Source organism: Botrytis porri (genome assembly GCF_014898465.1).
Source record: "Botrytis porri strain MUCL 3234 chromosome Unknown BPOR_007, whole genome shotgun sequence".
NCBI lineage: Eukaryota > Fungi > Ascomycota > Leotiomycetes > Helotiales > Sclerotiniaceae > Botrytis > Botrytis porri.
In genome coordinates this window covers 1206930-1228249 of record NW_024066081.1, presented here as the reverse complement: position 1 = coordinate 1228249, position 21320 = coordinate 1206930, and the positions used below count along the sequence as shown (strand labels likewise).

General features: G+C 41.7%; 6 protein-coding genes across 6 annotated transcripts; 5 read left to right on the top strand and 1 right to left on the bottom strand.

Moving 5' to 3' along the window:
* Positions 1 to 651: 651 nt before the first annotated feature.
* Positions 652 to 1323, bottom strand: EAF01_005695 (uncharacterized protein; the record flags this gene model as incomplete). The annotated part of the gene is made up of 4 exons (XM_038913949.1): positions 652 to 1019; positions 1074 to 1163; positions 1213 to 1235; positions 1280 to 1323. 4 exons carry the CDS (start codon positions 1321 to 1323, stop codon positions 652 to 654), a joined length of 525 nt encoding a protein of 174 aa, XP_038770398.1.
* A 172-nt stretch (positions 1324 to 1495) lies between these two features.
* EAF01_005694 (uncharacterized protein) lies at positions 1496 to 1969 on the top strand (the record flags this gene model as incomplete). Its single annotated transcript, XM_038913948.1, has 1 exon — positions 1496 to 1969. One exon carries the CDS (start codon positions 1496 to 1498, stop codon positions 1967 to 1969), a length of 474 nt encoding a protein of 157 aa, XP_038770397.1.
* Positions 1970 to 1972: 3 nt separating this feature from the next.
* On the top strand, positions 1973 to 3094 carry EAF01_005693 (uncharacterized protein; the record flags this gene model as incomplete). The annotated part of the gene is made up of 1 exon (XM_038913947.1): positions 1973 to 3094. The coding sequence occupies one exon, from the start codon at positions 1973 to 1975 to the stop codon at positions 3092 to 3094; it is 1122 nt and encodes a 373-aa protein (XP_038770396.1).
* An 820-nt stretch (positions 3095 to 3914) lies between these two features.
* Positions 3915 to 4762, top strand: EAF01_005692 (uncharacterized protein; the record flags this gene model as incomplete). Its single annotated transcript, XM_038913946.1, has 2 exons — positions 3915 to 4121; positions 4352 to 4762. 2 exons carry the CDS (start codon positions 3915 to 3917, stop codon positions 4760 to 4762), a joined length of 618 nt encoding a protein of 205 aa, XP_038770395.1.
* Positions 4763 to 5178: 416 nt separating this feature from the next.
* On the top strand, positions 5179 to 5787 carry EAF01_005691 (uncharacterized protein; the record flags this gene model as incomplete). The annotated part of the gene is made up of 2 exons (XM_038913945.1): positions 5179 to 5423; positions 5495 to 5787. The coding sequence occupies 2 exons, from the start codon at positions 5179 to 5181 to the stop codon at positions 5766 to 5768; spliced, it is 519 nt and encodes a 172-aa protein (XP_038770394.1). The 3' UTR covers positions 5769 to 5787.
* A 6880-nt stretch (positions 5788 to 12667) lies between these two features.
* On the top strand, positions 12668 to 18327 carry EAF01_005690 (uncharacterized protein; the record flags this gene model as incomplete). Its single annotated transcript, XM_038913944.1, has 2 exons — positions 12668 to 18221; positions 18275 to 18327. The coding sequence occupies 2 exons, from the start codon at positions 12668 to 12670 to the stop codon at positions 18325 to 18327; spliced, it is 5607 nt and encodes a 1868-aa protein (XP_038770393.1).
* Positions 18328 to 21320: the final 2993 nt, after the last annotated feature.

Sequence of the window (21320 nt, the reverse complement as noted above, 5' to 3'; positions counted from 1 at the left end):
GATAGATCTCTATTCGCTACCCACCAACCCTTATGAACGCATCCATCATCTCTCTCTCTCGTTTCTCCCTTGAGCTATTCCACATCTACATATTCGAAATGCATACCGCTGGGTTGATATCCGCACCTGATCGCTATCTTGAGATGGTTAAAATAGCATAATATGAGGAGACACTTTTCACTGCGGATATCCATTACCATTCTAAAATCTCTGAATATCGAATAGAAAGTCTCGAACCAAAGAACTCTGATTGAATACTGGCTCGGGAATTTGTTGATATATACTATGTTCTGTTTGAGTGTTGAGTAGAAAGTAACAAATACATCGGAAACGAGGAGATTGATTGATTGGCTTGGTCTTTTCTGGGAATAAGTATGTACGGTACGGTATAGGTAGGTGTAATCTCTGGGTTGTCTGCTAGAGGGTATTGGATGGCATGTGGGTTGGGGTATAGTTTTTCTTTTCCTTTGCGCGGCTTATTCTTGGTTCGTGACATTGGGTACCTATCTAGCTTGTAGATGGGATAGTGATGCGGTGGTGTTAGGAGAGTTTGAAGTTTGATTTTGTAGTCATATTGACTTCGTTTGCTAGGAACTCTTTTTGAGATCTATTGACTCTACTAAGTGAACAAAGTGATTCTTAGAAGTTACACTAAGCAATCTTCTTCTTGTGCTTCAAATCCTTCAAATCATCATGTGTGGATACAATGATGCGAGAACTTTTGATTTCCAGTCTAGAAAGCAGTTCCGTATAAGCACGAGCAAAATTAGACGATGTCATTGCTCCTGTCTGAGCCGCTGATGAATCAACTTCAACTCGACAATTAAGGTACATTTCGTTGAAGCGAACGGTCGTATCAGTATTGTCACGGCAGGCTACGTTTGCCATCGAGAAAAGGGGACCTTGTAAGAGAGCGGGTGCTGCGCGAACTGCGATATCACCCTGTACTCCGGTGCAGAGTGTAAAGCTAGTTGCTTTCTCTTGCTCTAGTAGATATGGGATGGTTGCACGGTAAGCGACTTTGGAAGTTAGCGGCCATATTGATGTTGCTGCTACAACTATAGAGATCTTACAAAAGTTTGATTCAAAGTTGACACTCAAGATTTGACGCAATTCTTTGAGGCTTAGTTCAGTCAATGACGTTGCACCGTATGCACCTCCAGCTTCATTGACAGTTATTAAAGGACAAACCCAAGCATATTATGATCTTACCAGCAGAGTAAACATGCTGAAAACTTGGCAGTTTCCCATCGCGAACTTCATTCACCACGGTATGTACTCCTCCTTCTGAGATGATGTCGGCCTCGACAGTTGTGATGCCATTCTTTGTTTCCAAATGTTTAAATAAGTCAACTACCCCACTTTCCGACCACCCCCTCTTTTCGACCACCTCAAAAACCACACCGCTTTGAGTAATTATAAAATTTATACTTTGAATAACTCAACAATGCTTTAATCAATTGATTTGAAATTTTGATATTATTATAATTGTGATATGAAGAATAGATATACCGAAGAAGATATCGCAGAGGCTCTTAGAGCGATTACAAATGGAGCAAGCATACGAAGAGCTAGCTTGGATTATGGTGTTCCACGTATCACACTTCACGATCGAATATATGGTGGAGTTTCGCATCAAAAAGGCGCCCAAATACTTCAAAAGTTATCTCCAATTCAGGAGAATCGACTAGCAGAATGGATATTAGTACAGGAAGCTCTTGGTACTAGCCCTACACATCGTCAAATCAGAGAGATGGCAGAGCACCTCCTTATTGTACGAGGGGAGGATCCCTCACTTGGAAAGAAATGGATACATAGCTTTTTTCGAAGGCATCCTAATATTGGAACTAAGAAGCAACATCAAATCGATTCTGCACGAGTTTCAGGTGCTACATCTGATATTATTAAGAAGTGGTTCCGGAACCTCGCAATCCCTGAAATCAAGGCTATTAAGCCGGCCAACAGATAGAATATGGATGAAGCAGGTATAATGGAGGGTCAGGGTCTTAACGGACTAGTAGTAGGAAGCACTGATCGAAGATTTATTCAAAAAAAGCAACCTGGATCTCGAATTTGGACCTCTTTTATAGAATGCATTTCAGCCAATGGAAAAAGCATTACTCCCCTTGTAATATATAAGGGAAAATCAGTTCAACAACAATGGTTTCCAACAGATTTGACTCTATTCAAGGGTTGGAACTTTACCGCTACAGAAAATGGATGGACTACAGATGCTACAGCTTTAGAATGGCTGAAAAAGATCTATATCCCTCAAACTACCCCTATTCAGCCGGAAAATTCAAGACTCCTCATTTTGGACGGACACGGAAGCCATGAAACTACAGCATTTATGTTAGAATGCTTTAATAACAACATATATCTCTTATTTCTCCCACCACATACGTCACACGTACTACAACCACTCGATTTATCTGTGTTCTCACCCCTAAAAAGTGCATATCGAATCGAACTTAATAAATTAAGTCTATTATCCGATTCCTCACCAATTGGAAAGCGCAATTTCCTTTCTTGCTATCAGAAGGCTAGAATAGAAGGTTTAACTATTCAAAATATCAAGTCTGGGTGGCAAGCTAGTGGTCTTTGGCCCAAAAATATGGCTAAACCTCTTATGAGTCGACTTTTGCTTGAAAATAGCAATAGAGAGGTTTTATCACTTAATCCTGAATCTGATGATGATCCTATTCTTCAATGGAATATATATTCATCGTTTATTCAATGGAAAACCCCTCAAAAAGGAGCCGATATCAGAAAATATAGAGATATAATGATTCAAGAGAAGGAGATCGATTTGCCAACACGAAGATTACTATTTCGCAAGATTATAAAAGGATTCGATGCTAAGGATTATGAACTCTTAGAGGCAGAGAATAAGATTAGAAAGCTAGAATATCAATTAGATGAAGCATTACCTAGAAAAAGGCGAAAGGTTGTGGTATCTCCAAATTCGAAGTTCGCAGGGATTAGAGCTATAAGGCGTACACAAATTGAAGCTGGAGATCGTGAAGATGAGGTAGATGATAGCTCTAGTGCTATAGAAAGTGATTCTACAGGCGATTTCATTGAAGTTCAATAGTTATTGAGTTATTAAAGTTTTAAGTGTAGATAATATGAATTTTTTAGGTGGTCGGAAACAGGGGGTGGTCGGAAAGTGGGGTAGTTGACTTAATTTGTCCGCAGAGGCCTAGTTCCTCAGTATTGCAAGTACATGACGCTTAGATTGCAGCGCTCCAAGTACTGCTACGACACCGATGTTGCCAGTGGCTCTGATAACAAGAACGTTTTCCATATTTTGAACTAATGAATACGTTATTGCAGGAAGTTTGAGAACTTGACGGGATGAATATTTGGAGATGTTGTGTTATGATGAGTTAGGGTAACTTTTACAAACTGCTGAAGAATGCTTCTTATATCAAAAAAGCACATTACCCCTGGTAATCTTGGGCTAAACTCAAAGACCGAGACGGAGGGACTCGAAGGCGAAGGATGATCTTCCGAATGAAGATTGGATAACGTCGGAATAGCTTCCGAGCTCGAGCCGACGACATCATCGGAGCTTCCGAGATTAAAATATCTCTCAACGGAAAGGCCTCCAAGTTTCGTAAGCTGCAAACTTATCGGTGCTTTGGCTCTGCGGCGTAGAGTTATCCCGTCCCCGCCGAGACCTTTAACTCTGAGGATCCATTAATGTGCGGACATATAAAATAAGTTTTACTTCTCTGGCCCCTTGAACTCGCTCTATCTACGCCTTTTTTTCAGTCTTCGTCACTCGCAAAAAAAATCGATGAACAATTTGGATGTTCATTAGACATCTACCAATATCGTCTCAATCCTACAACTTCGACTAGAAACATTATTTCAACAATACATACTCGTTCGGTGTTGTGTACAAGAAAATGGTGGCAGATGAAGAGAAGGTGGAGGCCAACCGGGCAGTCACTCAAGAGACTCAAGACACAAGAAGCACAGCTACTCAAGATGTAGATTCAAACAAAGAGTTTGAATCTCTGAATGAGTCCACCAGTTCAAATCCTGTACGTCAAGAAATTGTCCTGAGCGAAGGATTTAACACGGCATTAGAGCATGCCCCTACGCCCATGGCAGTACCACGATCAAAATGACGAGGACTATTTAGGCTATTGACCATTGTATCAGAAGTCGAAAATCCACCAAGCTACAAAAATAGTACCAAATGGTTGATAACATTCATTGTTGCGGTGGTAGGTGCTGCAGCACCGCTGAGGAGTGCTATATTCTTTCGTGAGTCCTCATTTCTTTCCTATCGCTCCATTGTCAAGATTTGTGCTGATACAAGTGCTAACCCTCCACACAGCTGCAATCATTGAATTATCGGAAGACTTTCCATGCTTCTAAAACTCTCACCAATCTCGCCGTGGCTATGTATCTTTTAGCCATGTCGATATTTCCACTCTGGTGGTCCGCTTTTTCGGAGATATTTGGTCGTCGGACAATGTACTTGATGTATTTCGCGTTTTTCACGTTATGGAGTGCTATCGCAGCAATATCCACTTCCATGGCAATGCTGATCGTAATGATAGTGTTGGGAGGTGGTGCAGCTACCTCTGTTTTGGCTATGGGTGCAGGAACCATTGCGGATATTTGGGAATCAAAGGAGCGTGGACGTGTGATGGGGATATTCTTCCTTGGTCCTATGTTGGGACCGCTTCTAGCTCTAATTATTGGTGGAGCAGTAGCAGAGAAATGGGGCTGGCGAAGTACCTAATGGTTCTAGACTATATTCGGAGGAGTATTGTTGATTCTGTTGTTATTCTGCCTCCTAGAGACACTCGCAAGACGAGCCCCAGTCGTCGAGGAACTCCTGATGGGAACATGCCATCTCATTAACCCAAGTCTCCTCTGCCAACTTCAAAATCCCTGCAACGAACAATGAAAAAGGTGGTAGTCAGTTTAAAAAAAGTTCATGATTGATCCACTAAAGATATTGGGCTATCTTCGATTTCCAGCCGTTTCAGTCACAGTCTACATCGGCAGCATAACTTTTGGATCCTTATACATATTGAACATTGCCATACAGAAGACATTCGGAGAAGAGCCATACAATATCTTCGGGGTAGTAGTCGGGCTGACATATATCCCAGGCTCAGTAGGCTACATTGTTGCAGGCTTTGTGGGAGGAACATGGTCGGATGCTATCATGCATCGAGAAGCTCGTGCTGCAGGTCGATTGATGAATCTGGAAAACTTATTCTGCGACCAGAAGATCGCATGAGAGAAAATGTTTTGCTTGCTGCTGCTATTAATCCTGCTGGCCTTTTATGGTTTGGATGGACTGCAGAGAAGGGAGTTCATTGGATTGTCCCTTTGATTGCGAATTTCTTCTTTGGGTTTGGAACTATGATTATTTATTCCACTGTAACTACTATGTCAGTATCCTCCTTCATGAATCATGACATCAATAAGCCATTGCGAGATTCCTTAACTAATCCACAAATAGGCTCACAGAGTTTCTCCCTAAGCGAAGTTCAAGTGGTGTAGCAGTGAGCACATTTGTGCGGACAATTTTCAGCTGTGTTGGATCAGTAATTGCGCAACCTTTGCTACAAGCTATTGGAGATGGATGGTTATTTACGATACTAGCCACTGTTGGATGGATCAGTGCTTTCTCAGTTGTTTGGGCTATGAAAATAATTGGGCTTAGATGGCAGGTTGAGATGAGGAAGAAGTTGACTTTATTTCCCAAGGCTGGCGCCGATAGCCCCACCCGTTAATGCGATGACCTAAACCCAAGCTAAGCTCCTACTCAATTTAGCTCAAGCAAAGGCTAAAAAATCAAACTTAGTTAATTTTATTTTCATTTGCTTCGCACGTGGAAACTTCATGCTATCTTTTTATATTGCCATTTTCTAAATTCCTAAAGTGTATCTGCTGTCGCTTCCATCGAATAAATCCCGAGACTGCCTACCCAACTACAGTAACGAGAAATCCATAAGCGAATCCAAGTGAAACTACCATCACCAGTCCACTATATACCTATGCCTAATCACACCAACTCGCTCATCAAATCAATAAGATGTCCCCTCCCGCAAGCACAAAGACTAATCTACAGGAAAAAGTAAGTTCAAAAGTAAAGGTAGCCAGAAGTCTCATCTCTCGTCTATATCGCCGTTTGCTTTCCATCTTGGTTATCGTTTTTGCTGTCGAAGTTTCGATCTATGGCTATCACCTTGTAGTATTCTCAGTGAAGCCCAACGCTGTCGATCTTGATCTCTCAACTAGTAATGCATTCCTCCACGAATTTCATCAACTGCCTATATTCGTGCCATAGAGAAGTTTTCTTCGTCGCATAAACCTTAGAAGTTAGAAATATCGTGACGCACCTACCATGCCGAACCTTGAGCGTTCGTTATTGATTTTTTTTTAGCTACACTTAGAAGCAAGTCCCTCCAGGAGTCATCTTATAAACGACAATTCATTTCCATTGTACGCTAAATCAAGATCCTTCACTATAACCTTTAATCTCTCGGATATGTATATACTCCACATTGTATCTTAGCAATCGGGAGTCAAGCTCCATATTCCGAGAAGGGATATGAATCCACCTTTCTGATTTTCTTTTCGCTTCAAATAAGATTAAGATTTGTCAAGACATCACGTTCAAAATGTTAGTCGTATGTTTCAAACGATTTGATATTCGGGAATACCGAGAAGCTATCTTCGTTGTAATCTTCCACAATCTATATCTAATATCACATCCTCCCATTCACTTCCTAAACCGCGTCTGCTTGAAGTATTCGAATGATATGTTTTCTTAGCTGACAAACCATTCCATCTTTCTCCAAGCATCCCATCGAACTATCGTTATAATGCTACGATATATTCCTGAACTCTTTTATAGAGATTTGTAGGCTGGAAAGATAGTAAAGGTGTTTGATCTGTAGAAAAAGTATTGTAGGAGTATGTGAAAAAAAAAATTATTGCACGAACACAACATCAAACAACAAATACCGTCTCAAAATTCCACTTAAGGGCGAGGAATTTGATATGAGAGACTTATTAATACTCCGGTCTATCATCATACGATCTCAATATAAACCCAACATGCCTTCACAACCTCCGCTCCTATTTTTGAAAAAAAGGAAGTTAAGAGAATTATTATTGTCGTCTAATTTGTTGTTGTTATAGAATATTCGTCATTCTCACCGTCGCTTTGTAGTCAGTTCAGTCTCGAGATTGTAATTATAATATGTGTGCCAAATTCGAACCGTCTATTTCCAATGCAAACGGGCATCCATTACAAGTTCACCAAATCATAATGTAGATAAATACCCACGAGCACCCAAGCACCTTGATCGTCATACCTCTGGACCTCTAATCAAATAATCAGAAAGAGGTTTACAAACGAAGTAAATTTATAGGTGAGAATCGGTTCTTTTTCATGTGCTCGTGTATGCATGCGACTCCATCTCTCAGAACATGCGACTTCGATGCATCTTTGTGGTTAATTACGAGGGGAAAAATCTGTTAATTTGTTGTATTTTGGCAGGTGAAGATATATAAGTACCCGAGCCACTGATAAGTTTTGATCTGTAGAAGACAGAATCTCGTGTCCTATACATCCGCATTAAGGTTTAGGTAACTAGATGAAACGGGAAGTTTAGGAAGTAGATTCGTAAATGTGTGCGGAGGATGGGAGTTTGTTTGGCCAGAGACTTTCGATGCGCCCGTTGTTGCTGCTATGGTATTTTGTCGTCAATGTATTGATTGACCATGCATATACATCTATTGTCGTCATAACACACATCTCTCGACAGCAAAAAGTACGTTCCTTAACATGCCGATTCAATGAGTATGTGATAAGTATCCATATTTTTATTTTATACCTTCACTCCTACAGAAAGAAGGGTTTGTGTAGTTGAGGATAATCCACCTAAGAACTTTGTAAGCGTCTAAGTATCATCTTGAGATTCTGGAAGAGATGTGTTAGAGAATGAATAGAGTGCTTTTATAGACGTTTTTGAGAATTCATTTGTCACTAAAGTGTATGTATCGAAACGAAACAGATATCCATGATCCAGATATTGAACCCGCATTCCTCTCCAATCTATCCCGCTCATAGCCACCGCGTCATCCTCGCAATATATAAACTCCTCATCTTGTAGAAACTTCAATCTTACGAAAACAAGCCATCAGACATACATTGTTCTACAGGCGACTAATCACTGATCAATATCTTCAATCCCCCGTGCGTGCGAACCTTGACGAATATCCATACAACCACAGCCCCAATGTTTGCGTTTCCATCTCGATTTACTTCCTTCACATATACTACCAATCAATCAATCAACTTCCAAATTCTCGTCATGAAACCTAAATCTCAAAGTAATCGACAACAAAAGTCTATTCACAACAGAAAGAAAAAGAAGACAAGTGAATCATGAGAATAAGATCAAAGCTGTCTCATAATCTTCCCACTGCCTTTCAAGTTCGTAAAGACGACGTGACGCTACCACAGAATCGAAACAACGGCCTGATTACCATTTCTCTCTGGTTTACGTCCTGCATGTCGAACATTAGATCGAAGTTGGTCCTTGATTCTTGTGGTTAAGTAAATGGCTAGCTTCTACATCTGATTTGTACGTTGATACCTAGCCATAGGTAGAGCAATTTTTTCTTTGAATCGATCCATGTACCTTTCGAAGCTAAGGAAATCCACTAGGATATTTGGGGCTCCGGGAAGAGTATTTAATGGGGCGCTTTTGTTCTTTGATGTAAGAGTGAAATATTGTGTAGGGGAGCTTGATACAGAATTGCAGGAGTTTTGGTGGTCACGTACGTTACATGTATCGGTCGATCAATTGCTTGATCATTATAGCTTCAGATAAGCGTTGATTCTATGGGCTATGAATTTGGGATAGAGATGGTTGTTGTTACAATACTTATTGATTATTGTCATTCTCGAAATCATTCCTTGCATTGCCATCTTTGTTGCGCACACGCGTTACAACACCCCTTCTCTGAGAGGAACCAAAAAGCTAGTGCGAATACAAGATAATATCAATATGCCATTTTTTAAGAGAGGCACAAAACCTTCATGATTTCAATTGGGTAGCAGACTTTGTTACTATTTGAATGATATGTAGTCTTCTTTATATAAGAATATTGGGAATCTAAGTATCTAGAGTGTGTCCCCTATCAAGTTCCTACCCAATCCCGGGACTTCAATGCTCGATATCTGATATCAGATTACAGTATAAAGAGACACAGAGAGAGTATCGAAAGTAAAATAACCATAGATGGGCGAGCTTGAACTCGTTTCAGGGGTGCGGCTTTCACAATTGTGAGAATATGAGAGTATGCAGATTCTGCTATTATGTGGATAGAAGCTTTGAGTCTCGGATATCTGATTTTTTGAACTTTAGGGAGATTCGATGATGATAAATATGAGTATATCTATTCACCACGACTATTCATTCATTCATTCATTCACCTAGCTATAAATCTAAACACAGACATAAACATAAACAAACAATCACACCCCTTTCTCATTTCATCAACCACTCCCAAGATCCCACCATTGAGTAGGTACCTAGCTATTCATCCCAACTTTCCCCTCCTAAACTCGAACACTGACCTACCTACCTAACCACAATAAACTCGAGATACCGGTATCCCTCTCTACCTCAAAACTGTACAAATTGCAAGAGAAAAGGCTCGATCGACCAAAAAACAAAGTTTCGAGATGATGTCATGTAATTTAAGTAACTTATTCTCCGAGGAAATTAGATGATACAATAGCAGTGCGGTACATGGGATGGGATGAGATGAGATGAGATGAGATGCGAACTCCATCAATAAAAATCACGGTAGTGCGGGGTAACGAGGTAGAGATCTATGATGAGTGGATGAATGGGAAGAAGGGAGGAGAGAAAGAAGGTGGGAATAGCTTCGTGGGATTATTGAGTATGCGGGTTTGTGTGTAGGTTGAGTGTGTGATTTTATTGATGATAGGTTGATACGTTGGTATTGAGTGATGAAAACGAATGAACCCCTCAAAATACAATTATTGTGCATCACATCCCAGCCACGAAATCCATTGTGACCTCCTTTTATATACCTACCTACTACTTATTACTATCAAATATCTACAATGTAAAACATTGCGGTATAACTTCAATAGCTTATAAAAATCGCATCTCTTAGTCTAAAACCTGTATATAAGTATTCTATGGATAACTAACATAACCAAACTCCCAAGTGCAGTCAAAATATTCCCAGCCATTTCATTCATCACAACTCCCTGTCAAATAAACCTCGTTGTCACAGAAACCAGATTTTTACTTCTGTCCTTCATTCGAGCTAAATTCTAACTTTCTCGACATCCTATCCTGATTCCTGACATTGACAAGTGATGTGTGAACGAACAGACACTTATCAGCCGCTATGATTAGAGATCAAACGCTCCCATCCTTTCAACGGTCAACGGTCCGTCATCCATGTCCGATTGACACAATTGATTGCTGACCAATGAGATGGGGGACGTTTGGATTCGGATGATGTGGAATTATGAATTATGAATTATTTTGTGTGGGATACTGTACTAAGAAGGAGGAGGGAGATGGGTAGGAGCTAGATCAGAAGCATGTGCCTTGGAATAATGTCGATGGCTGTGATGGAAATTTTGGGGGTTGGGAATACAACCGTGCTACTTTGGATGGTTGGGTTGTACGGAGTAGTACTTGATTGTAGATGGTACGAATTAGAATCAACGAGTGAGAGAGGAATAGATGTGAATGTAATGATTATGAGAAAGGAAAGTATGTACGTACAAGGTCACACAGAGAGGAGGAGAAATGGTTGGGTAGATAGTGATAACTAACTAGTCTGTATATGATGGATATATTTATTGGTTGTGCCCCTTATATTTTTATGGTCGCTTGGGGTAATAACATTTGTTAAGGTTAGATAGGTAGTAATTATCAAGTAGGTAATGAAGCTCAGTTGATGTTTTTGTACTTCCTCGGATTCTTGCATGGGACGAATGCTGACTTGACTGGATTGAACTGGGAGATGAGAGGTCAGGTAGGGAAGTACTGGGTGTATGTGTGTATGGATTATATGGAGGTGGCGAGAGAGCCTTGTCACAAGCCGCTATATAATACTTGTGAGGGAGGTAATTGATGTTGTGATAGTGTTGTGATACTTGTGTGATAGCATTTGGAGATTTGCATTTGGGGGTTTAGGTTAGTGTAAGGGATTGAAGGGATTGAAGGGATTGAAGGGAAGGTTATGGTTTGATGGGATTAGCTAGTAATGTCTACTAATAAATAGAGACGGAAGTATAAAATGACAATCAGAGAAGCTTCCGTCTGCTTCAACACGAGCCAAATGATATTGACATTGCTTTGGGCACCGTTTCTCACGGGTTTGGGTTGAGGCAGTTTCGGAAGTATTATTATTAAGTATAAGTTAATAAATAACTATTGTGATGGTGATTATTTTGATTCAATACCCAATTAATTATATCTATTCATCCCATTACTACCTACAAAGTAGACAATTGATAAGAACCTTCTTCCCGTCAAAAATGTCAAAGCTCTATCTATCAAAAAAATTATACCTACCTAGAATGCTAGATAGATCCATAGATAATTAGCTTCGATACCCCTTCAAGAGAGAGAAGAGAAAGGCGGTAACCTCATAATAGTTGGAATATTAAAAATCATCATGGACTCGTGAACTTTGAACTTTGGTAACTCTTGTAACTACCTACGAAGTACACCTTACCCTACCTATCACAATTCACCATCGATCTCTACCTCTCCTTCTTCTCACTGCCTCCAATTCTAATAGTAATAGGTACTCGGTCGCAATCGCAATCAAAATATCTCGTACACACCATCATCATCTCATCTATCCTTGGCCTTGTGTTTGAATCATATCATCCTAGGATCCTTACTACCTATCTCATACCTACTGTGGCCTGGTCTTCTTAACATACCTACGACCTATCTCTCCATCGTCAGCTTCTACCACACTACACACAAGGTACTATCCCATCTATCACATCAATTCACAGTAAACATCCCGAGAGAATTGATCGATCATCCAAAGTACAGAGTACGACGGTAACAGCGTCAACATTCAATTGGTTCATAGAAATCCTTCACCCCCAAATTTAATCTCTTCCAGCTAATTTTTGATTGGATCAGAACGTATCAAACAATCCGAGCTGCATAAAACAAAAATCGCCAACGCACAACTTCCCTTCCATCCAGCCTATTTCGAAAAGATCAACCCCAATTATCTCCATAATAATAGAGCTTCACATCAACTCGCAATTATCCTCGGTGCCTGGATAATATCCCGCAGAAGGTCGATTGGTTTCTCGGGCGCTTTAATCTTCGCATTCTCTAATTTTTTCCTACGTTTTACCTCTTAATTCGCGTGACAACTGCAGAAGGGAAAAGCCTCAGCTGCATCCTGGGGGGCTGAGGACCAAGCATTCGATACCAGCATTCGAAAGATCAACTCAATTCATCTTTTTTCTCCAATTTTCTTACCGGCATTTCTTGTACATTACACAAACCATTCGATACCCCCCCCCATTCCATATTTACCGCTGATGCATCCCTCCGTTCGTCTATTCGAATTGTGAGGAGTTATCATAATGGGTGTCGATTCGAGAAAATCAAGAGCTCCCCCTCTCCCTGCGCCAACGGAAACAAGTACTGCGGATAGTGACGCCGAGAACGAAAACGAGACGACTGAGCTTGGATCAAGAGTTACGGACAAGAGTACATACACAATCCCTGATGACGGTGCTCCAGTCACCATAGCTACTCGAAAGAAGAAGAAGCACGATAGTTTAAGTAGTTTATCAAACAACAAGTCTCAAACGTCATTGTTGATTGAGTATTTTGAGGGTGGAAAAGAAGATAGAAGTCGAAGGCCATCGGTTCGTGTCAAAGTTACACCATCATCGAAACACCGAAGCAAGTCAGCTCACGACCACATTCAGATTACGGAATCCAGAAAAGGTTCCCGAAGGCCATCATATACCCAGCGTATCTCCTTATCGGATGTCAACAGGGAAACCCACAAATCTGCGCCAGAAGACGAAGCCAGCATGAGTTCCTTTAGATCGATGACTGAAGAATCCAACGTCACTTCCAGGAGTGGTGGTAGACCGATCGAAGTTGAAATAATGAGACATGGAAGTCCGCTGATACCCACAGAGTTAGGATCGAAAAGTGTTTTGTATAATGCTTCAGAAATTTCATCAATGCCTGCCGATAGTTTCCTCGATGGACATACAAGATCTCCGGAGCGAAGACGTAGCCGAAGCTTGACTAGAGAAGAACCTTTGGTTGCCGCTGCGGCTAGCGGCCTGGCTCCTAGTGCTGGATCGGAAAAATCAAGAACGCCATCACGTCGAAGAAGTCGAAGTCTGAGCCGAGAACGAATAGTGGCACAAAAAGCCATGTCAAAGGTTCGAGGTGACAGATCAGAACATCGAAGAAAGCAACGAAGAAGTCGAAGTCGAAGTGTTAGTGGTGAGAAGCTTACAGAAGGGATCAAGTCACCACGAAGAAGATCAAGTCGAAGCCAAGCCGAAGAATCTTTAATGTCCGGAGCCGATTCGGGTCTTCTAGATTCCCAGATTAGTCGCAATTCTGATAGACTTTCCGTTAGATCTGGAGCTTCCAAAAATTCTTCCATCAACAATCCCAAGTTACTAGAGACTGTTGAAGATGCCATCCGTCGTCTGATCTTACCCGAACTATCAGCATTGAAGAGAGAATCAAGTAAGCGTACAGAGCGTCGCAGTTCTGTCGGAAGTGGTATATCCAGCATTTCAGGAGGGCCAAAGGTTACACTTAATGATGGAGAGGTTATCTCGGGGAAGAGCCGAAGAGACCAGGCGAGGGATTCGGACTCACCACGAAGTTTCGAACGGGGCGCATCGGAAGAAACTGTTGTGCATAATGAAAAGGTGAAGAAGAAGAAGAGTCGAGGTCTTGAAACCGCCGCATTGGGCGCTGGGGTGGGTGCCTTGACAGCAGCTGCTTTACAGAAACATCAATCACAAGAATCGGTAATTGATGAAAAGAAAGAACGACGACGCAGGAGAAAAAATCACAGCCGTGGCAACAGCTTAGGGGGCGAGCTTTCACCTACAGAAGAGAGAGATAGTCTTAGTCTGGCGCCTCCTATGCCACTAATGAGCGCGATCAACGCATCCGATATCACCAGAACCTCGATCTTATCAGCAGAGTCTGAAAGGCCTCACTCCGCTAGCTCACAGCGTGTGACTCCTGTTCAAGAGGTGACTGCTCGAAAAGACGTTACTTCGCCAGCTTCTCGAACACCAAATCGAACACCGATTAATCTGCAACACGGCTTGGGTACTCAGCATTCCAACTTCTCCCGTGGAAACCTTAGTCTTCATAGTCAAAATAGTGACCAGCAGTTACGTGGACAGGAATTTGAATTGGATGAAAATGGAAGAAAGGTACCCATGCGGGAATTCTACGACCACGGTCTCGACGATTCAATGGGTTCAGAGGAACACAACGGAGGTCAGTCGAATACAGTTAAAGCTGGTCTTGCTGGTGCTGCCGCGGGCGCTGGTATGGCGGCAATTCATCATCACAACGAACAGGATACCCCTGATGATGAAGATTCAGAACTGCTTGAAGCCGAGCCACAACATCCTTATTACCAAAACACCCAGGAAGTACCTCCTCCACTCAGATACGTTCCTTACGGCCACGAAAGACGTGGGCTGAGTCCAATCCAGAGTGTCTCAGGCTATACCGAAAATGAAGACGGGCCACCTCAAGATCAACGAGACTCCAGGTTGACTCAGAGCACCGCGTCATACTCCTCATTGGCAAAGACTGCTCAGCACAACCAGTCCATGAAGTCACTTGAATCCTCTGAAAATATTCAAAACCGTCATGACTTTTCGGAAGTCCGAACAGGTGGACTGTCTGATTCAGAGCTTACCCAAGATGGAGATGTCCAATACTGGGAAGAACAGCATCAAGAGAATGATCGAAATCGCGATTTTGACTCCGAATTGAGCCTTGAAAACAAGCGAATGACCAACTTTACCGACGACAGCTTTGATGCTCGAGATGTCTCAACTGGTCAGAATATTCAGGGTGTCGGCGGGAAACCAAATTTCGTCAATACACCCATAGGAGTCGAATCGCATGTTGCTTCATTGGTTAATGCTTCTGAAGTCACCGGTACTAATTCATACCCCGGAAGCAGTAGCCAGGTTAATCGCAAGGCTTCATACGATTCTTTTGACGATGAGTCGGAAAGAAACTTCACAAGCCGTGGCGACAGCCCTGCGAAATCACAGAGCCCTACGAAGTATGACAAGGAGTATGATATCGATGAGAATGGAAGAAAGGTTGAGATGTCAAAGGCAAATACCAAGGAGAAGCTGGGAGCTGGCGCGCTGGGAGCTGCAGCTGCAGCACTTTTGGCCAAGGCCCGTGAAAGAATGAACAACAATAATGACGCAGACAATCTCAAGTATGAGGAACGCAAAGAGGACACTGGAGCACCACTACAGAAGTCATTCAAGGATCGTACATCAGACGGACAAAAACTTTCTTCTCCTCGCCACAGTATTGACAACCTGAGCGAAATCAGTCAATTGACTGATCAACCTAAGATGTCTGCAAGTGGTCTTCCAGATATGCATGACCCAATGCCTGAGATTGGTTATGGAGATGATGCATCGGAAGTGACAACAAACCCATCCATCATTCAAGGGCCCATTGGCAGTACTCAACAAGGAAGTCGTGATCACTGGCCAAATCAAGTTACTCCACCACAAGCTAAGCGTACTCAGAGCTCCGACTCTGCATCTGCTCTTCATGAGGCAGAAGCTGCATTGATTGATGCCGCTACTGGCGCAGGAGTTTCTGCTGCTGTGGCTGGCCACAGCAGAGAGGTCAGTGGTGAGCATGAGGATGAGTGGGGAAGAACTTCTGGAGAAAGAAAGCGTGATACTCTCGTTACAAATCCCTATGAAGATACAAGTCCAATTGCTGCTCTTGGTAATGGTACCGGCCTTGATCGCGAGCTTTTGAATCAAGCTGGTTTCCAAAATGCCAGTCGAGCATACAATGACAAGCTCTACGCTGGTAGTCCCAACGGCTTACACAAGGATGAGGGATACATCTCATCCGCTCCCAATGCTCGTTCAGCTGGCGGTCAGACTCCAGAACAGCACGTCAACAAAGGAAAAGGAGTGGACTTCATGGATCATGAATTAGGGAATGCAACAGATGCATTGAACGGTGACCAATTCCATCCTGGCCACTCTCGACATCTTAGTGGTATGTCACAAGGAATGGGATCTCCATTATATGACAGTTCAACTGGTAACGGTATTGATCGCATTCAATCCAAGGATATCGTTGCTTTGATGGATCATCTCACTGTTCGCGATGCTCAACGTAGTGCTCGTGATACAGAAATTCTCGTCACCCTTGTTCGAGCCGCTGCTGAAATGAGAAATTCCTTTGAGGATATGAAGAGATTGCTTGCCGATACTGAAGATGTCATTATCACAGAAGTACAAGGTAATACCGAAAAGTCGGTTCAAAAAGTCATCAATGGGCCACGACCTCTACCTCAAAGTGCACCTCGCTCAATTAGATCCGCCGAGTTGTATGAAGATCTCCCTACGAAGCGAAGAAATGTTTTCCGCAGAGCTTTGAAAGGTCTAAGCAAGAGAAGTACAAATGATCTTGGAAAGATTGAAGATATGCTTGTTCAATTACTTGGTGATGTTGAAGGTCTGAAAGTTGCTCAAGGTCTTCAGAATGGTACTTTGGATTACGATGATTTCCCTGAAGGACGCTCTGAACAAGATCGTGGTTATGTACCTGAGGGTAATGCCGGTACTTCTACTGCAAGCCACGGAAGTCAATCTGGACCCCTTTCCATCCAACCCTCCCAATCTCGCAACACAAACCGAGGATTTGATGGACGTAAATTTTCGGATCATCGAATTAGCACAGTACCTGAAGATGATGAGGATGAAGATGAGGATGAGCTTAGTCCACACGAGCAGGAAGTTCTTAACAACCAATTTGAGAATGATGCGGATCTTCTCACTCCAACTCGTGAGACTTTCCGCGAACGTGGAGAGTCTCTGCCATTAGACACACCTCCTCAACAATACAAGGCATCTGGTTCTTTAAGCAATGATAATACTCCTCGGACTGAGACGGATAAGAACAAGAAACACAAGTCAAGTAGTTCTTCTGGTTGGATTCCTAAAGTATCTCGATGGTCTGAGACTACCGCATCAACTGTGTTTAAGGGTTTCCGAAATAGTGGTCGTAAGAGCGGTAGCAAGGAGCCTGAACATTACAATTCACCTCCATCAAGATCGGACTCTGGACTTGGCACATATCAAACCGAACAAGAACAAACTGATCAAGACCGAGAGCGAGATTATGATCATGATAAGTTCATTGAGCCTACACGTGTTGAATCACCTGCGACCCCCAGATCTGTTAGATCACTCGCTAGATCCGATGATAAATTACACTCTGGCTTCTCTTCAGAACAACTTCATCAACAATTTTTGAAGGAGGAGATCCCTCTCAGTCTTCTACCTGGTGTCTTGCCAGGTGTCGAAGATCCAAAATATAAAGCTCATCGAAATTCCTTGAACCTTCAACATCCACAACCTCGTCAAGGTCCAACACACCGTTACCAAACTCATCTTGAATCACAAGCTCAAAACTTTGATCAACCTCCACCAATGTCTCCTTCATCCATCAATTGGGGTTCATCAACTAGCATCAATCGTTTACCACCTAACGCAAACCATCGTTATAGTCAAGCAACAACTAATACTGATGGAAGACTCTCCCCAATTTCTGATGGTGGATATTCAGATCGTTCTGCTTCAGGTCAAGCTCCTGCCAGACCTCCCAAGGAACCAATAGTTCCTGAAAAGCCACTCAACATTCGCAACAAATCTGCCAAACCAAGTCCTTTGAGTAATGAACATTTGCAAGATGATAATGGGGATGCCAATCCTCAGTCTGCTTCTAGAAGATTGAGTGGTGCTTTGGGTGTTCCAACGAGAAAACCTACTGGTCCAAGAAGTATGAGTGTGACTAGTAAGGGTGGAGAATTGAGTAGGGATGAGACAGTTATCAGAAGAAATGTTAAGAGAAGTATGTGAATCAATCCGATATCATCTGGGTCATATGTGCTAATTAAACCATAGATACATTTGGTAGTATTGCCAGCAATCATAGTGGCGAGTCAGAAACTTTTTAAGTTTAAACAAAAATTTGGGCGTGCGTTGCGAGCGATGTGTTAGCGAATTACTTAGAATACCCCCCGTTACAATTACAGGAACAAAACAAAATAACAACAATACGAAATAATAATACTTTTGCGAAAAGGTGGACTCGGTTGAATGGTATGGATGGGGATTGGGGATGGAGGAATGGATTTCTTACGGGGTGGGATGATGAGAGGACGAGGAATATGGATGGAGATCATGATGATGGTGATGGGAGCAGAGTGCTTTGATGATTTATTGGGCTTGCGCATTTTCGCTCTCAATGGATATGATATGATTTGGGATTTCATAATATGAAAGGGAGAGACATGATGACATTATGATGAAAATGGATGGATACCTCTTGGTTTTTTTTTTAGTTTCTTGCTCTTTACTTTTTCCCGAAATGATGTATGTGTGTGGTGTTTATGCTTCTTGTGTTTAGCTTTTGAGAGGGAGATTTAATATGGAGGGATGAGGATTTGAGTGGGAGTGGAAGGGAGGAAGGGAGATCTCAATAGGATAGATGGGAGAGTGGAGGTGGGGAATGAATGTGATGGAGTGGATATGAATTCATGGGGGGACTTGGATCGGTGTGGATGAGCTGAGCTGAGCTGAGCTGCGCTCAATTGCATACATACATACATAATTATAGATGTGAAATGATATGACATGAAAAGGGTGGTTATCAGTGTTATTAATCTTTTTGTTATATGCTTTTGTGAGTGAGTGTGAGATTTGTTTATGAGTTTAAGTTTGTGGATGAGTTATTCTTCGTATATACCAAAAGTAAAAAGTTTGACAATACTTCCATTTGAAAACAGCCGGATCTTGTATTGAATGTAGTAGAAACACCCAACTCACTCCCTACAAAATGAAGAACCATTTCTTCTCTTTTCAAATTGAAAACCTGACCAAACACTTCCCTGTCTGATGTACATATATACTATAGCGCTATTTATTACTATTACTATTACTATTACTATTCCTAGGTATTTTTAAGTATTTCCCTACCCTTCGCTTCCCTTTGCTTCGTTTCGTTTCGTTTTATTTTGTTTCTCAAACATAAATACAAATATAGATATAAATACAAGTACTTGGAGGTTTATAAGGAAAGGGTTAGTTAATGGAAATTGGTTTTTTTTTGTTTGGTAGTTTCTGGGATGTGGGGTGTTTTTTGGAGATGGGTTGTTTAAAACTGTTTTGAATGCGGGGGTATATATATTTTTTTCCTTGGAGAGGGGGGGAAGGGAGATCATGTGGGGTTTGTATTGGGAGGGGGGAGGGAGAGGAGGGAGAGGAGAGATTTGAGATTTGAGATTTGAGGTTTAGAAGAAGATAGGATGATTTTATTAGATTAAGGACTTAAGGAGAAGGAGGTGAGGAAAGTGAGGGGCGGGATGAAACAGGTGGAGAGTGTAGAAGAGGGGAATTGGGATGGAGGGAATGTGGTTAAGAAAGGAGGCTTATTCTATGCTTATTAGTATTCTTATTGGTTTTATCATGGTGGTTTGAAAAGAGAATAGTACAAACAAGAATAGGAATAAAAATAAAATTTCATACATTTTCCTCTAGATCTTTATATCTACATCTCCACTCTATTTATCTGGAAACTCCTCGCGGGTAAATTCCTTTGATTATGATGATGATGATGTTTATATTCCTCATTCCCTCATTCCCTACTCTTCCTCTTCACCCTGCAAACTTCTTCAACCGCCTTCAAGACCTCTATCCAATTCTTGTTAATAATTCACTATCTTCAATAGCCAATATTTAATATCCAATATCTAACGTTCAATATCCAAATCACCCCCTTCACCTTCCAACACTACCCCCCCCCCCCCCTCGATTTTCACCCCCGAATTCCATCCTCAAATCCCCAAACCAATATGTCGAAAACGTAGTAACACCCCGCATGCGCGATTTCACAACGAATTCTAAGCGAGAATATAATTTGTATAGGTAGGGAGATAGAGGAAGGTGAAAGGGATATAAAGAACTAGGAAATTAGATTGAGGAGTGGAGTTGAGTTTGATGAATAAATGAATGAATAAATAAATATGAAGATGTAGTGATGAGATAGAAGCTGGAGAGGTTAGATAATAATGTAGGAGATCAAATTGATAAAATGGGAGATGATATCACGTAGATATGTTGATATCATAGGAGGGAATGAGTGAGATGGGTATGTGGAGGATATTGAGATCAGTGAGGATTGTGCGGGAGCTGGATATGGATTTGGAGATTGGGTTGAAGGGTTAAAGAATGAATTGAAGGGTTCGAGAATAAAAGTGTGCTGATATAGAAATGAGAGGAGGAGGTTAGTTTGGGGAAGAGGATATCTATCTATGATTTGTTGGACTAAATGCCCGTTTTCAAATCTACATGGTATGTAGAATACCAGCAAAAAATATACAAACCTTTTCGACTATATCTCTCGTCCATTTTCTGGGAGACGGAGGGGTAGTAGTAGGTAGATACAATGGATGGGATAGGATGTGGAGAGGGTTTGCTATTTTATTATGCTATCTTATCTTATATGTTTTTCTATGAAACGCGGGAGATTTGGGAGACATACAATGGAGCTCTCATGAATAGAAATCTAGTGTCAAGATGTGATGATTCTGCGGCTCTGATTGCGGGATAGAAAAGTAGAATTATGATTGATGATATATATAACTAGGTAGACTACTATAAAATTTACTTGATATCTCCCCCGGATTATATACTTCTGTACATGGATGTTCAAGACTTTTGCGATTCTGGTGGGAGAAGAGAGTACTATGATGAATCCCCTCCATCTAATTTAAGGAGTGCTGCAAGATAGCAGGTATGATGATTCGACAGACATGAGACCAATCTGTAATGAATACCACTATGAAAGACAAAAGTTGCACCGGCATGGCTACTTGAAGGTATAGGTATATCTAATAAATCTCAAAAAACTACACTGTGAATGCCTCAAAGGCTTCGTGAAGGAGCCAAT